At 40.3% G+C, this 18,441-nt stretch overlaps 1 protein-coding gene across 1 annotated transcript; it reads right to left on the bottom strand.

Annotated features, from left to right (window-relative positions):
- Positions 1–4,569: 4,569 nt before the first annotated feature.
- On the bottom strand, positions 4,570–8,187 carry LOC116033193. The gene is made up of 3 exons (XM_031275950.1): positions 7,143–8,187; positions 5,323–7,100; positions 4,570–5,271 (listed from the first exon to the last, which is right to left on the bottom strand). The coding sequence occupies exons 1-3, from the start codon at positions 8,185–8,187 to the stop codon at positions 4,570–4,572; spliced, it is 3,525 nt and encodes a 1,174-aa protein (XP_031131810.1).
- Positions 8,188–18,441: the final 10,254 nt, after the last annotated feature.

Here is an 18,441-nt window from a genome sequence, read left to right as displayed (position 1 = left end):
ATTGGACTTTGGTCCCTGTGATTGGACTTCGGTCCCTGTGATTGGGTTTTTACCCCTGTGTACCTAACTTCTAACTTTCGGGCTTGGTGTTTGGTGTGGAGAATTGGTACTTGGATTGGAAGTCGAGGTTTTGGTGCTTATCCTTGGGTTGAGGTCTGTTTGGTTCTTTGTTGACTCTTGAGTTGTATTGTATCTTGTTGATTATTGGTTATTCTTGGATATATTCTAGTTTGGTTGTTTCTTATGAGTATTCGGTTGAGTTTGTGATTCGGTTGGACGTTGGAATTGATGAGAAGTCTTGGTTTATATATTCTTTCAATGTGTTGTTGTTGAGTATCTGGTTTTAAGCGTGAACAGTTCGTTGGTGTGTATATTCTATATGGGTGTGTAAACCTTTTTACAAACTTATATATATCTATACTTCCTTGCGGGTGTGACTGGTGGTTGCTTAGCAGTCTTTTGCTAATGGTTCTTTGTATGTTTTACAGGTATGCAATAAAGTCTAAGCGAGAGCGCGCTAGAGCTTACCTACATGAGATAGCTTAGACTAGTAGTTGATGTTTTAGACTTATGCTTTGGGCCTGTGTGCCGCTATGAGACTTTATATACTCTTGTTTAGCTTGGGATGTTTTGACAGTGTTTGAGGATTTATTGTCTATACCGTTCAGTTCTTTTGGTTAGCCTGTGCATCTAGGCCGTGTTTCTTACCTAGATGTGGCATGATACCCCTTAGGTTTTAATTCGCTTCCGCTATGTTATGTTTTATGGTTGAGATGGGCAGCTTTTGTGTTAAGTTTTAGCTATCTCAGCTTGTGAAAAGTTGGGGTGTCACAGACCTCTCGTGGGACGTGCCAAGGCCAATGTGGTGGAGCACGGTCAGAGCTCCATGAAGGCCAAGAAGGGCAAGCAGAAGCTGGGTCAGAAAGGTGGCGTTTCCAAAGGCAAGTTCCAAGGGAAATGCTACAACTGTGGCAAGATTGGCCACAAGGCTACGGAGTGCAAGGCTCCAAAGAAGAAGAACAAGCGTTCTGAAGCCAACGTGGTTGGTGACATGAGCCAAAAGGTGGGCGAGATTAGCCTTTCGGCTATGGTCACGAAAGTGAACCTGGTGGGCTCCAACCCACGCAAGTGGTTCATTGACACCGGTGCAACGAAGCACTTATGCTGCAACCGGGAGATGTTCAGCACCTTTGAGGCCGTTGAGGGCGAGAAGGTCTGCATGGGAAATTTTGCTCAGTCCGCTGTGGAGGGCGTGGGCAAGGTGATTCTGAAGATGACTTCCGTGAAGGAACTGACATTGAACAATGTGCTGTATGTTCCGGACCTTAGGAAGAATCTTGTTTCTGGTTCGTTGTTGAACAAGCATGGATTCAAGATGGTCTTCGAATCGGACAAAGTAGTTTTGTCGAAGTTAGGCATGTTTGTTGGTAAAGGTTATGTAACTGACAGGCTTTTTAAGCTCAATGTAATGCCTATTATCAATAAAAGTAAAGTTAATTCGGTTTACTTGCTTGAGTCTTCCAATTTGTGGCATGGTAGACTAGGTCATGTTAATTATAATTCTATCCGTAGATTAATTAGCATGAACCATATCCCTTATTTTCAAGTTAATACAAATAAATGCGAAATTTGTGTTGAGGCAAAATTAACGAAAGCTCCCTTCAAATCGATTGAAAGGGAGACTGAGCCACTAGAATTGGTACATAGCGATTTGTGCGATTTTAGATCGATTTAAACAAGAGGTGGTAATAAATATTTTATCACGTTTATCGATGACTGCACACGGTTTTGCTATGTGTATTTGCTAAAGAGCAAAGACGAAGCCAAGGAAAAATTCGTTCTTTATAAGAATGAAATGGAAAACCAACTTAATCGAAAGATTAAAAAGGTTAGAAGCGATAGAGGTGGTGAGTACGAAGTACTAATCGGTGACTTCTGTGCAAGTGTTGGAATAGTACACGAGCGTACTGTACCTTATGCACCTCAATCGAATGGTGTTGCCGAACGTAAGAATCGCACATTGAAAGAGATGATGAATGCGATGCTTATAAGTTCGGGCCTACCTCAAGGCATGTGGGGTGAGGCGATTTTGACAAGTAATTACCTTTTGAATAAGGTACCTCACAAGAAGCTCGATAAGACCCCTTATGAGCTATGGAAAGGTAGGAAACCTTCTTACCAGTACCTCAAAGTGGGGGGTGTCTTGCCAAAGTGTTGGTTCCAACACCAAAGAGAATAAAGATAGGTCCAAAGACGGTGGATTGTATCTTTATTGGATATGCACACAATAGTAGTGCTTATCGGTTCTTAGTACTCGAGTCCCATAATCTGGACGTACATAAGAACACTATAATTGAATCAAGGAATGCATGTTTCTTTGAAAATGTATTTCCTTGTAAGTCTAGTGAGAGACCAAGTACGTCACTTCGAGAGGTCAATACACTTCGAGAGATTGATACTCTTCGAGAGATCGATACACTTCGAGAAGTCGACGGGCTGAGTACATCACTTCGAGAGGTGGATGTTACTATGGACAATGATGGCGAGCATTCTGAGGAAATACCCGAGCTCGAGCCGAGACGTAGTAAACGGGCGAGAGTTGAAAAATCATATGGTCCAGATTTTCTACCTTACTTGTTAGAGTATGATTCGAATACTCTAACTCGTTTGACAGAAAACGAACCAGATTTTCTATCTTGTTTGATAGAGAACAAACCTAGGACGTATCGAGAAGCTGTGACTTCTACGGAAGGTCCTATGTGGAAGGAAGCTATCAAAAGTGAAGTGGATTCTATCCTACAGAATCACACTTGGGAACTTGTTGATCTTCCTCCAGGTTGTAAACCTTTAGGATCCAAGTGGATCTTTAAAAGGAAAATGAAACCAAATGGTTCCATCGAGAAGTATAAGGCTCGACTTGTAATCAAGGGTTACAGGCAGCGAGAAGGCCTTGATTACTTCGATACGTATTCTCCTGTGATGAGAAGAAATTCCATTAGGATGATACTTGCCATAGCCGCGTTGCGGAACTTGGAAGTTCATCAAATGGACATGAAAACAGCTTTCTTAAATGGCGAGTTAGATGAGGAAATCTATATGGACCAACCCGAAGGGTTTGTGGTTCCAGGCCAAGAAAAGAAAGTGTGTAAATTAGTTAAATCGCTCTATGGTTTGAAACAACCGCCTAAGCAATGACACGAGAAGTTTGACCACTCGATGTTAACTAATGGGTTTAAAATAAACGAAAGTGACAAATGTATCTACGTTAAGGAAACGGTAGATGGCTACGTCATTCTTTGTTTATATGTGGATGATATACTCATCGTTGGTAGTAATGATCGAATGATCAAGTCTACCAAAAACATGTTAAATGCAAGATTTGACATGAAGGATATGGGTTTGGCCGATTTAATCCTTGGGATTAAGATCATTAAAAGACCTGATGGTCTTGTGTTGAACCTGTTGGTCCCGGTGGTAACAATGTGAGTCTAGAAGGGGGGGTTGAATAGACTCACAGGAGATTTTGAAAACTTTTTCTTTAGAAGAGTTAATGCAGCGGAAAGATTATATCAAGTTTTAACTTCACTTTGCACTTAGGATTTTCTTGTAAAAGATATTAGTTTGAGTGATATATGCAATGCAATACGTAAGAATAAATAAAAGAGAGAGAGAGAGATTTTTATAGTGGTTCGGCTGTTAACGAAGCCTACTCCACTCTTCTTCACAACTCGTGAAGGTTTGCACTATATTTCCCGTAATAGTACAAACTCCGTTACAACAAGATCCTTTGATCACTAAGCCCGGCAGCCTTGTTGTAAGTTTACTCCGCCTCTTTCTACTTCACTTGTAGAGATGGTTGAAAGGTTGTGATGATTCTTCAACTTGAAATTCTTGTGATTAGTTGCCTTGATGATCTTCTTAATCACACAAGAATTTCCAATGAAATCTGAATATCACTTGTAAGCTTATCACACAGAAAGTTTTTCTCTTGCTAGACAGTATTTCGCATTTTTCAACCCTGTCAAAGTGAGATGGGACAAGGGTATTTATAGGTGGAATTTCATATCCGTTGGAGGGAAAATGAAATTCAAAACCTATTGTCCAGTGTGTAATATCCAATGGGTAATGTTTTCATTTTTTTCAGAATGTCAGTACTTTCTAGCCGTTTGTCCACTTTTGTGTAAGGACAGTTTGTCTTTTGTTCCTCAAAAAGTTGGCAAGCATTAAATGCTCATTGGGATCGTTGCATAAGACCCAATTTGACATTCAGTTTATACCCATTCTCAAGGCAGTAGATAAGACAACTTATCAGAGAATGTCTTTGCCTTGGTTGTGTGAGGGAATGATTGACCTCATCATTTCTCTTAATCTCCTCGAGACAATCACACTTTTGATTGCTCGGTTATAAAAGCTTGGCCCTTCCATTTTTTGACCTGCGATCTTAGTCTTCGGTTCTTCAAGTCTTCATATCTTCAGATCTTCTATTCTTCGGTCTTTCAACTCCTCGGTTGGATTCTTCAAGACTTCGGTATGAACACCAGTTATTAAGGATTCGTTTTTCCTATAAGACTAAGATCCCTCTTTGTATGGAACATACTCAATAGGCTCTCCATTTACTCTTCGAGTCATTTGCTTCATTTCTTTGCCTTGTTTCTTCTGTCTTTTAGAACTCGGTTCACCACCTGAAGGTTTATTTTGCGTTCTCTTCGGAGATGGTGAAGGATATGGAGTTTTCCTAAGATTCAGGATGGCCTTCATTTCTCGTGAAACATCATCATTGTCCTGATCATCATTTCTTCGGACAATTTCTTTTCCTTTACAAGTGCCGTGAGGCGTTCCTTTCATTTCTTCCCCCTTGTTGGCATCATTAACTTCGATGAGAATATCCACCTTGTTACTCAGACGATTGATGCAGACTTGCAATTCTTTAAGAGTCCACTCGAACTCACAAACAAGAGATGATGTTGCGTGCTGATTTCCACTGACAGATTCAAGTTTGGAGCAAGATAGATCAAGACGCTCCTTGATGAAGGCATGCTTCGTAACCAGATCACGCTGTATGGTCGTGATTTCTGTTACCGAGTCCTTCAATGATCCAAGGGAAATGAGATTCTTAGAAAATGCATTGTTAATCTTTTTCTCAAGAGCAGTAAGCCTTTCATCGATGTTGAATTTTGAGGACTTCTTTTTCTGCCTTCGAATATCCTTCTTGATTTTATTGATGAACTCATCAAGAGACTTGAATTGAGCATCCTGAGTCCTTGCTAAACCCTATATGGCATTCAACAGAGAAGTGAAAGCAGAAGAGGTATTAACAATTACCTCAGAAGAGTCCGAGCTCTTGGATGCGTCAGCAGATGGACCATGACTGTCCTTGGAAGGTGCTTCCATGTTTTCACCTTGAGTTAAAACAAGTTCATGTCCTTCAGCAAGTTTCAATCCATTTGATTCGTCGATTGGAGAGGGTAAGTTTTCGGGATTTGCACTTTTGGATGCTTCCAGGTTTCCATCCGAAGTGTAGTCAGGAAAGACTTCCACCTCAACATCAACCAAATTAAGATCTGACAGGATCATTTCTTCATCAACGATTTGCAGCCCATCATGATTCGCACCTCGAGATGCTTCCATGTTTTCATCTCGGGCTGAACTAGGATTTAGCATAATCTGTGGTTCTAAGGATTCGGTGGGTGCAGACTTTGGCTCATCTGTTTGAGACTGATTATGATTGTGAGTAGTCTGTTCACCTGTATTTGGATTCATAACGGTTCGGGATGCACGAGAAGGAGGAAATATGTTCCCAGATGGATCGTCATTGTCATCATCATCATCTTTCCTATCGTCTTGATCACGACATCCTTCACTTGGTTTAGTATCCGAATCCTCATCATCATTTACTTCTTCATCAGGAAGATGACTTGGTCCAATATTGGGTCTGAGCTCCCGTATCTCCGTTTGTGCACGAGAGATATTGTGAATCCTAGCAATCTGCATGTCTTCGATCATTAGGCGTTCCCGAGGTGTTCGGTAGCCAACGTTTACATCGACAGATTTGCCAAACCGAGTTGTTCTTCCTTGTAGTTTTTCAGCAAAAACTCTTTCAATTTCATCAGGCCTTGTGGCGTCAAAAACAAATCGTGTGCCGATCCAATCTAGTGCCCATTCTTCTTCTTCGGCCATTTTATTGATTGTACTTGCAATAACTCGAAGACTTGACATTCGCCATCTCTGCCAATTATAAATGCGAGCGAGTTCTTGTCTTAATATCTCTTCATGAGATGGTAAGGCAGTGAATGCTTCGGCAGGAGGCATGTCATCATCAGATTCCTCATATGCCAACTGTTGAGCCAAGGCTTCATCGGCATTGATTTGTTGAGAAATATGATCGGGATGGAGAGTGAGCTGCTGAAATGATTCGGGTATTTCAGATTCAGTTGTTGCAGATGTGATCTCCTCAATCCGAACAGTAGATACTTGTGGCCATTGCAGGTAGATGTGTCTGTGAACATAATCAAGATTAAGCATGATATGAGCTATGAGAGGGGACAAGTGTTCTGTTATTTGTCTTCGAACTGTCTCTAACATCGGTCGATAGGATTGATAAGAGACATCAACATCTTCCCCCTCAGAGTCATCCTCTATCATTGTGAATTCGGAATCTGACTCATTTGTACTACATGGCAAAGTGATTGCCAGATGTTGTGCGCTGGACATGGGAGCAACGGGACTTTCCATTTCAGCAGTTAAAGGTTCGTGAGGTGGAACCAACTCAGAAGCAGGTTGTGCAGAGATCAATTCGGATTGATGAGGTTTTGGTTTTATTAGCCTAGTGAGAGGCATTTGATCTTCCTCATCACTGTCTTCTTTGGAGAGATCAAGAGGTGTGGGAAGAACTCGGTGACAATCTTCAATTTGAGCATCCCTCGGTTCCTCTTCTGCTGGTAAGACAGCAGCTGACTGTGGCTCATGTGCCGCTTCAACTTCTTCAGTCCGATCTTTCCTCTGCTTCTTTTTCGGACGTTTAAGTTGTTTCGCCTTCCGCTTCTTCGTCACTTCCTTTGATGCCTTAGCCTCTTCCTCATGTGAGGATTCGGCTTTCTCCCCTTTTGATCTATCAGACTTGTGACTTTAAGAGATTTCGGTACATTCCTTCTCAGTCGAGCCCTTAGATAGTTTGGATTTGTGTTTCTTTGACTTCTTTCTCTGGGCAGCTTCCAAATCTCCTGCCTTGCGCTTTTTGAAAGGTTTATCTGTCTTTTCCTCAAATACTGACTCGGTGTGTTTTGAGGATTCAGTATGTTTGGAGACTTTTGGTTTTGATGGCTCGGGTTGTGGCTTTGGCTGGTGTGTGGAGCCTTCCGAGCCATGCCCTTTGGCTACTTCAGTTTCCCCCTGTCCAACTGAGCTTTTTGACGACTTAGAGTTTTGTTTCTTCTGTTCTTTCTTTAAGGCAGCTTCCAATTCTTCTGCCTTCCTTTTGAGATAATTTGGAGGATTTGAGGTCATGTGATAATGAGTTCGATGAGAGGTTGTCCCAGTGCGGAACTTCACCTTCTTATCCTTCAGAATGGCAGTGATCATGAACCCATATCCAAGAACTTTGACTATCCATCCGGATGTAGGATCAACACCCGTTTGAACATTTTCAACTAAGAGAGCAAATATGACCTTCCACCAATCAACAGAGTAGTTCTCCAAAAGTGCACAAAGCATCCGCATCTTCTTATCAGAAATCTCGTCGGTGCCGGATTGCTTGCTTTCAACAACCTTATTCAGAATATCCACTGTAAATTCATAATCCAATTTCAACATTTTCTTCTTTAAAATGGATGGGACAGATTTTGGTTGTGAATAGCCTTTCATCTTTTTCCACATTCTTTTCTTACTATATTCCTTTCCAGAACAATCTAGGTGGAAACCGTCTCCACAAATGGGAAAATCAAAAACTTTCTGTATATCTTCATGAGTAACAACAACCTCAATACCATGAACTACTGAGTGAATTTCATGTATGCCATTTACAGTATGCACCTCAGCATTAATGTAAAACTGGGTAACATCAATAGGATCCCAAGCATTGTGTTTAAAAGTAACGAACTTGTAGAGATTACCGTCCTTTAGACATTGAACTACGTGATCTCCAAACTTCTTGTCAAGCACCTTTTCAAGGAAACCCTTGACATCTAGCATCTATCTGGCCTTGACCATACATGTTTTCGTCTTTTGGCCTTTAGCAGTGGCGAAGAAGAATCTGAAAACCTCAACATCCTCACACGGACGAGTGATAATCCTTGGAGGCACAAAGGGTTTATGTTGGGCAGACTGGGTCTTTTCTGGCGAGGATGAAGGTTTTGGAGGTGGGGCATGAGTTCCAGAAACCTCATCGGAGGAGGAGCTTGAACTCCCGGACGACGAACTTGAACTTGATGATGACATGGTAACTGAGAGTTGATGTTTTTGGGAGAGAGTTAGGGTTTTAGCGGGGTAGAAGAATTTTTAGAGGGTAAAAGGTTAAAGGGTGAAAGATAGAAACGGTTATATATGAAAGGTATTGGTGGATCGGGTGAGTCGGGTCACCAGGTGAAAAAGGGGTGAATTTATGGGCATAAGACAAAAAAAAACCTTAAATGCCATTTGATGAGAGGGCATAAATGGTATGAGACCATGGTCGAGGTTTGTGCTGAAAAGGGGTGTTTTGCCCATAAGATGATAATAGACAATTAATGAGGAGAGAGAAAGTTACTTATTACCATCACATCTTGATAGACCGTCCTTTCATGTCTGACGGTTCAGAGAAGGTGGAGCGCATGCTTCAACACCATCAGCAAATTGAGCGTTGACACGTGTACTGTCACGATCCCACGTTCTCAGTTTTAAACGGTCATAAGTGGGTATCTCCGAGAAACTTGTTCAACAAGATTTACTCTTAATCCTCCGGTTCCCTTGAGATTTAGTAACAGTGTGGTGCATAGGGACTTAAGAGTTAAGAACTCGGTAGCTTAAACCTTCGGTCACTATGAGTTCGGTTAGTACCAAATGCTTTGTGCTATAACAGTCTTCGGTATTATGACACATGTAAGTATTCCTCGGCAGTATTTCAGACCTTTTAGAGTATGTCACACTTCGGTAAGATGGAAGGATTCGGAAAAACGAGACAAACCACTTAAAAGAAAGATAGATTCATTCAGGGATAACAAAAGACAGCCAAGATAACATGCTAGAACAACCAACCCAACCCTTTTTCATTTACAAGGAATTACAACTACTTCCTTGCTTTGCCCTTGCCCTTGTTCCTTGCTTGTCTACTATTAGCAGTAGACATAAGGCTCTGGCCTTGACTACTCTCCGTTGTAGGAGGGCTCGGAGCAGGTGGAGCGCTAGGGGCAACATTGGGTTTCCAAGATGGGGCCATTGGTCCATAGCCAGGCTGATATTCAAGCACCGAGGACTGATCAGAGATGGCGTCTGGCACGAGCATCTTCTCAAGATATTGGAGATAGTCTTCGTCAAAGTCCTCATTTGCCGGCTGGTTTGGAGCGAAATTCTACTGATACCATCCTTGTATGTCGTTCCAGGCATCATCTCCTGTGTTGTCAAGAGAGGGAGGAGGTGTTTGCCTCGGCACCAAGTCCTGATCTGGCCAGTAGGGTTCCTCGGCTGGTGGAGCAAGTCCTCCTGAGTGAAAGTGTAACCCCTCACCTATTTCGGTAAAATTAAGGTTCTAAAAATATTTCTTTAGGCTATAACATTCATGAGATGACCTCCCGATGTCTCAAAAGAATTATTATAAGTAAGGACAGTTAGTAATAAGCTGCGATCGTACGTCCCGGTCACGAACCGTAAAAATTTTAGGAATTTTGTTCGGACCCGATTGTCCTAGGAAATGGATTTTTAGACAGCATACTATTATTCTGGAATTTCCTATTTAATTAGATTAGCCCATAGCAGCTAAAAATTATTTGTGATCGTACATCGCGAAATTTCGCGGTGTACCGAACCTGGCCCAATTTTGAGTTCTAGACTGGAATAAATTTTTGGGCTCGAGAATTATTTGAATTGAATTAGTTTCTACCAAGGATTCATCTGATTTAATCCCAAGCAGTCTAAGTTAAGATATTTTAGATTATTTTATTCCAATTTAAGTTAGATCTTATCACATAAGCTTGGACTAGTCAACTAAGAGTGGAGTAGTTATAAGGCAATTTTTTTTCCTTTTTCCTTGTGGTTGCCGAAAAAAAAGGGGAGAGAAAGAGTGAGAGGATTCTTCATCATCTTCATCAACCTTCAAGACTCTATAGCTAACATTTCTTCATAGATCTCAAGATATTCGGTAAAACTCCAATTTTATTCGGTAGATAGCTTTATTTTTCATCCTAGAACATGAATCTAAGTTTAAATTTCTTAAAATCATGTGTTATGTGGTTGATGGAATTCTAGGGTTTTAAGGTGAATTGGGGGAAAATCATCCACAAAGGTCTCCTACAAATTTTGAAACCCGGTTGAGGTAAGGAATCCCTTTAATTGCTTGAGGTTGTTTAAAACTAGATAATTGATAGTTGGTTGAAATATAATGGACTCTAGGTGAAGTTTTTGGGTATATGATGAATGTATATGTATATATAAATTGTGTACACACTCGAGTATATGTACGTATGGTACAAGATATATATACATATTAATATGCTTTGTGTTCATATATATATATATATATATAGAATGCATATGTACGTGTGATGTATATATATATATTATAACTATTATGTACCTAGATTTATAAGAATTATGTAAATACATGTAGTATGTAAGTATGTGTAGTGCAAAGTATATACTTAATTATAAATATTATGTACACATTTTATGGGCAAATGTAGTGTAGTATATGTATATATGTGTTTATGCTTATATATATATATATATATATATATGAAACTGTATGAGTATATATGTACATATACACGTGTACTGTGTGTGTAATTAAGTTATATATATATATGTACATATAATAAGTATCTAAGTATGTGTAATATATATATATATATATATATATATATATATATATATATNAATTTTGAGTTCTAGACTGGAATAAATTTTTGGGCTCGAGAATTATTTGAATTGAATTAGTTTCTACCAAGGATTCATCTGATTTAATCCCAAGCAGTCTAAGTTAAGATATTTTAGATTATTTTATTCCAATTTAAGTTAGATCTTATCACATAAGCTTGGACTAGTCAACTAAGAGTGGAGTAGTTATAAGGCAATTTTTTTTCCTTTTTCCTTGTGGTTGCCGAAAAAAAAGGGGAGAGAAAGAGTGAGAGGATTCTTCATCATCTTCATCAACCTTCAAGACTCTATAGCTAACATTTCTTCATAGATCTCAAGATATTCGGTAAAACTCCAATTTTATTCGGTAGATAGCTTTATTTTTCATCCTAGAACATGAATCTAAGTTTAAATTTCTTAAAATCATGTGTTATGTGGTTGATGGAATTCTAGGGTTTTAAGGTGAATTGGGGGAAAATCATCCACAAAGGTCTCCTACAAATTTTGAAACCCGGTTGAGGTAAGGAATCCCTTTAATTGCTTGAGGTTGTTTAAAACTAGATAATTGATAGTTGGTTGAAATATAATGGACTCTAGGTGAAGTTTTTGGGTATATGATGAATGTATATGTATATATAAATTGTGTACACACTCGAGTATATGTACGTATGGTACAAGATATATATACATATTAATATGCTTTGTGTTCATATATATATATATATATATAGAATGCATATGTACGTGTGATGTATATATATATATTATAACTATTATGTACCTAGATTTATAAGAATTATGTAAATACATGTAGTATGTAAGTATGTGTAGTGCAAAGTATATACTTAATTATAAATATTATGTACACATTTTATGGGCAAATGTAGTGTAGTATATGTATATATGTGTTTATGCTTATATATATATATATATATATATATGAAACTGTATGAGTATATATGTACATATACACGTGTACTGTGTGTGTAATTAAGTTATATATATATATGTACATATAATAAGTATCTAAGTATGTGTAATATATATATATATATATAACTATTAGATATATATATATATGTATTATATACGTGTAGTATAATATATATATATATATATATATATATATAATTTATATAAGTGTATTATGTATATGTACATATATGGGTATGTATGTATTAATAAAAGGTTGTATTATGTATACAAACGTGATAAAATGACACCTTTGTGTATAGTATATAGTATGTATAAACCGCAATTATATATGTGGTTAGTGAGAAGAATAAATATATGTTATGTGTTATGCATATGTTGAAGTTGGGAAATGTATATGTTATATGCGTTGAGATGTATGTGTCAAATGTGAGACTTATGTGATAAATGTGGAGATGAAAGTGTAGAGTAGTTACACTTGAATTACTTTTGTGAAAGGATGTTTGTGGATCATCCAAATGTTTTGAAAAAGAAAAGGAGAATTTTTGAATTGGGCTAAAGGAGAATTAATTTCCGAGTATTGGGATTGACCCAAGTATGTCCAAACTATTTTCAAAGTAAGAAAGGGAAAGGAATAGAGAAATGTTTTCAAACCTTAGTTCTAGTAAAGTGGTGAAGGATCTTGTTAACCACGGAATAAAGATGAGCTTAAAGTGCCTATTCCGCATGGTAATTATGTGTATGATCAATCATACTGTGGGCGAAGTATATTCGCCGAGTAATATATCACCCGGAAGGAAAAGGTACTCCTACGGGGGTGTGCACACTTAAGTATAGTCACTCTATGTTCGGGTAGGTGTCGTTCTTATGAACCTAGTGAGGCTAGCTAGGAATCATTCCAACGCTCCTATAAGTCCAGGGGATCAGTATTAGACCGGGCGATGACCACTGAAACCGAGTTCAACGATCCAAGTGGTCAAAAGTGGAGAAAGGACTCCAAAGGCCTCACACTTTCTATCTAGGACTAAGAGGAATTTTGAAATGTGAATGTAGTTACTCCGTACTACGGGGAAGAGGGATGTAACGAGTTTTAAGTACCCAAAGGTTGTGGGTGATCTCTCTTCTTGAGAAGTGAAAAGTGATGAGAATCTCATTATGAGGGAACGACTTCTACTAAGTGATCACAAGCAAGATATGTGATTTATGTGTTACACTAATTACTAGTATGCTTAATTGTTTAGCAATATATTGTTGAATGTGTAAATGAATATCAAATGACCTTGCCAAGAGGGAAAATGTTATGAGACGTTGTTGAACTTTGCTCATAATGTATGCAAATTGCTATTTATAACTGTTGCAGGTAGAATCTCGCAGATGAGTAAGGTATAGGGTTTTCTATGTAACAATTTTTTTACTAAACCTTTATTTAGTTTTGAATAACCCATGGATATCCTTACTTAGTCGTCGTGCTAACTACACTTCACTGTGTTCCTATCAGATGCAGTCTAGCGTTAGCTCCTGCAGCCCGGTGAACTCCGAAAGTTCACCGGAGTACGTTTGTCAGGGTATGGATTATGATGACTACATACAGATGATGGAGGGAGAAGACCCGTATGCACCTGGTTATGCTCCCGAGGCTCCCACGAACCCAGATACTCCTATGGCTCCGTCGGTACCTTTTGTCTCTTGCCCAGTCATGGACGAGGTCCAGGCTGCGTACGGCTTTTACCCCATAGAGCCGTTAGATGGTAGCGATCCCCTGGAGTTCATCGTGCACTATCCTTACCCCTAGGACCCTAGCCCTGGGGATTGCTGGGACGAGTGGTCGATGGTGATGACCACCTCTCATTTTTGGACCACATTACCTGGTATGAGGGGGAGTGGCACCTAGTCTGGGGAGAGTTCACCGGCCCCGTGTACCGCATGCTTGACTAGACGTCGGATCTTTAGGAGTCTTTGGGAATTTTTTTGGTGTACATATATTTTGTAGCCTGGCTAGGCATGACCAGTTGCGTCTAGGTTGAACCTTGTTAGTATTTTGGCCCGAGGGGCAATCTTGTGTATGTATTTTTGCAAGATTATANATATATATATATATATATATATATATATATATATATATATATATATAATTTATATAAGTGTATTATGTATATGTACATATATGGGTATGTATGTATTAATAAAAGGTTGTATTATGTATACAAACGTGATAAAATGACACCTTTGTGTATAGTATATAGTATGTATAAACCGCAATTATATATGTGGTTAGTGAGAAGAATAAATATATGTTATGTGTTATGCATATGTTGAAGTTGGGAAATGTATATGTTATATGCGTTGAGATGTATGTGTCAAATGTGAGACTTATGTGATAAATGTGGAGATGAAAGTGTAGAGTAGTTACACTTGAATTACTTTTGTGAAAGGATGTTTGTGGATCATCCAAATGTTTTGAAAAAGAAAAGGAGAATTTTTGAATTGGGCTAAAGGAGAATTAATTTCCGAGTATTGGGATTGACCCAAGTATGTCCAAACTATTTTCAAAGTAAGAAAGGGAAAGGAATAGAGAAATGTTTTCAAACCTTAGTTCTAGTAAAGTGGTGAAGGATCTTGTTAACCACGGAATAAAGATGAGCTTAAAGTGCCTATTCCGCATGGTAATTATGTGTATGATCAATCATACTGTGGGCGAAGTATATTCGCCGAGTAATATATCACCCGGAAGGAAAAGGTACTCCTACGGGGGTGTGCACACTTAAGTATAGTCACTCTATGTTCGGGTAGGTGTCGTTCTTATGAACCTAGTGAGGCTAGCTAGGAATCATTCCAACGCTCCTATAAGTCCAGGGGATCAGTATTAGACCGGGCGATGACCACTGAAACCGAGTTCAACGATCCAAGTGGTCAAAAGTGGAGAAAGGACTCCAAAGGCCTCACACTTTCTATCTAGGACTAAGAGGAATTTTGAAATGTGAATGTAGTTACTCCGTACTACGGGGAAGAGGGATGTAACGAGTTTTAAGTACCCAAAGGTTGTGGGTGATCTCTCTTCTTGAGAAGTGAAAAGTGATGAGAATCTCATTATGAGGGAACGACTTCTACTAAGTGATCACAAGCAAGATATGTGATTTATGTGTTACACTAATTACTAGTATGCTTAATTGTTTAGCAATATATTGTTGAATGTGTAAATGAATATCAAATGACCTTGCCAAGAGGGAAAATGTTATGAGACGTTGTTGAACTTTGCTCATAATGTATGCAAATTGCTATTTATAACTGTTGCAGGTAGAATCTCGCAGATGAGTAAGGTATAGGGTTTTCTATGTAACAATTTTTTTACTAAACCTTTATTTAGTTTTGAATAACCCATGGATATCCTTACTTAGTCGTCGTGCTAACTACACTTCACTGTGTTCCTATCAGATGCAGTCTAGCGTTAGCTCCTGCAGCCCGGTGAACTCCGAAAGTTCACCGGAGTACGTTTGTCAGGGTATGGATTATGATGACTACATACAGATGATGGAGGGAGAAGACCCGTATGCACCTGGTTATGCTCCCGAGGCTCCCACGAACCCAGATACTCCTATGGCTCCGTCGGTACCTTTTGTCTCTTGCCCAGTCATGGACGAGGTCCAGGCTGCGTACGGCTTTTACCCCATAGAGCCGTTAGATGGTAGCGATCCCCTGGAGTTCATCGTGCACTATCCTTACCCCTAGGACCCTAGCCCTGGGGATTGCTGGGACGAGTGGTCGATGGTGATGACCACCTCTCATTTTTGGACCACATTACCTGGTATGAGGGGGAGTGGCACCTAGTCTGGGGAGAGTTCACCGGCCCCGTGTACCGCATGCTTGACTAGACGTCGGATCTTTAGGAGTCTTTGGGAATTTTTTTGGTGTACATATATTTTGTAGCCTGGCTAGGCATGACCAGTTGCGTCTAGGTTGAACCTTGTTAGTATTTTGGCCCGAGGGGCAATCTTGTGTATGTATTTTTGCAAGATTATATACTTTGCTTAATGAAGCTTCACCAGTTGGCATGTACGAAAGTGTTAAGTATCTGTTGAGTGATTGTTGTGATGAGAATAGTTCCTTTAGCCTGTGCACCTAGAGTGAGGTTTATCGCGGAATGATAGAACTCTCTCTCTCTAGGTGTGGCGGTAATGCCTCGGATGTACGGGAAAGTAGGTCCGGGGTGTTACAAAGTGGTATCAGAGCCTAGGTTGAACCTTCGGGAATTAGGTCGAAGCCTAGGTTGTGTGGCCTCGTTGTAAGTCTAGGATTGAAATTCGGATAATTCGATTTTCAAAGTCCAAGTTTGAGTCAGCCTAAGTTTTCTAAGACTAAGCCTAAGTGTGAGTTCTGGAGCGGAGCTGGAGACCAGGCAGCATCAAAAGGGGGTACCTCATCATCTGTATTTCGTGAAATCTCTCGATTCTAGAATGCTTTGATTAATGTTTGTGCATCTTTACGTGCGTTAATCATTGCTTATAATTGTTGTGAGTAAGCATGATAGTATAGTACATTCCTAACTGTTATGCCATAGTTGGGATATCTGGTTGATGAGTATGGCGAAGTGAATGTTAGGAATTGCTGGATAGTACTTGGGTAGCTGCTATACTAACTGCGTAGCTAGCTAACTCCTTAAGAGCTTTTATGCTTCAAGAACTAACTTGAAACTGTCGTTTGGTGAAGATGCCGCCTAGACAAAATATATCTGTCGGTCAGGGCGACGAGGTATCAGCAATGGACCGTATGGCTCTTGCAATGGAACAGATGGCGGGATTTATGATGGCTCAACAAGTCCAGAATCAAAATAACAGGCAGCCACGAGTTGATTTTGCAGAGGCCATAGCAAGCAGGCAGCCACCATACTATGCGGGTGAAGAAGACCCGGTGATCTTGGAAGAATGGATTAGGACATTTGACAAGCTGCTCGATGCAGTCAACTGCCCTGCAAATCAGCGAGTATCCTCTACCGTGTATTATCTGACAAAGGCGGCAGACAACTGGTGGTCAACTGCTGGACCCGACTTGCTGCAAGACCCAGGCTGTGGCTGGGAGGAGTTCAAGGAAGAATTGAGAGGACAATTCTATACAGAAAGGATCAAGGGAATCAAGTGTGAGGAATTCCTGCGATTGAAACAAAAGGGAGCAATGGTGCAGGCCTATTATGATCAGTACGTGGAGCTGGTGAGGTTTGCTCAGAACATCGTGCCTGACGAAGCCAGCAAGGCGAGGAGATTTGTGCGTGGACTGGATTGGGCTGTGAGAGGGGCGATTGCACCATTTATGTGCACTACGCTCAAGGAGGCATATGACAGAGCATCTTACCACTACCAAGTGTACCTGGATCAACAGGAGGTCTACAGCAAGAATAAGAGGAAGGTCGATGACAAACAGGGGAAGTTCAAGCAGGAGAACAAGAAAGCCAACCAGGGAAGATTTAATCCGATGCAAGGGGAAAGGAAGGGAAGAATGAATCAGAGGAGAAGTTCGACTTGCCGGAGGTGTGGACGAGATCACCTCGGTGAAAATTGCCAAGGGGAGAAGATAAGATGCTTTAAGTGCGGGTTCTTGGGGCACAAGTACTACGAGTGCCAAACTAGGATGGACAATTATCGGGACCCCTCGCAGAAAAACAATCAAAGAGGAGGATTCGGTGGGAACACCAACCAGAGGCCCGCGGAGACAAGAAATGGAGGAGGCAACTCTCAGCAGGGAAACCGGGGGAGGCCGGCTAACGCAGCCCTAAATCCCACCAACAAAGGGAAAGCACCCGTGGGAGAAAGCAGCACAGCAAACCAAGGCAAGATCTACGTCGTTAATAGCAAGCAAGCTCAGGCTAGCGACGTTGTTACCGGTACATTTCCTATTAACTCAGTACCTGGCTTAGTATTGTTCGATATTGGAGCTACCAATTTGTTTATATCATCTACTTTTGCGGATAGATTAAAGTTAAGGCCTACTATTGAGTTAGATTTGAATGTAAGAACTGCCTCGGGAATAGTAGTAGCCTGTAAGGAGGGATATGATAATATCACAATAGAAATAGCGGGAACCAACTGTCCCGGAAACCTCATTCGTTTCGATCTAGAGGGTCTTGATGTGATACTAGGAATGGACTGGTTGGATAAACATAAAGCCCAGATAGTATGTAGTGAGCGAAAGGTTGTCCTGCGAGGACCGAAGGGGAGGAGGATATCCTATCGAGGAATGAAAAAGGAACCTGAACCAAGGTTGATGACGATGCAGAGGCTGATGAAGTACGCTCGCAAGGGGTGTGAAGTGTACCTCTGTTTGATGCAAGAAGCGGGAATGGAAGAACCTGAACTAAATCAAATCCCGGTGGTGCGTGAATTTCTCGATGTGTTCCCAGATGACCTCACGGAAATGCCGCCAGACAGGGAAGTGGAATTTACCATCGACCTCGTACCGGGAACTGCACCAGTCTCGAAG

The sequence above is a fragment of the Ipomoea triloba genome, chromosome 10 (genome assembly GCF_003576645.1).
Source record: "Ipomoea triloba cultivar NCNSP0323 chromosome 10, ASM357664v1".
Classification (NCBI taxonomy): domain Eukaryota; kingdom Viridiplantae; phylum Streptophyta; class Magnoliopsida; order Solanales; family Convolvulaceae; genus Ipomoea; species Ipomoea triloba.
Note: the sequence above shows the minus strand (reverse complement) of the source record. Positions and strands in the feature narration are given on the sequence as shown.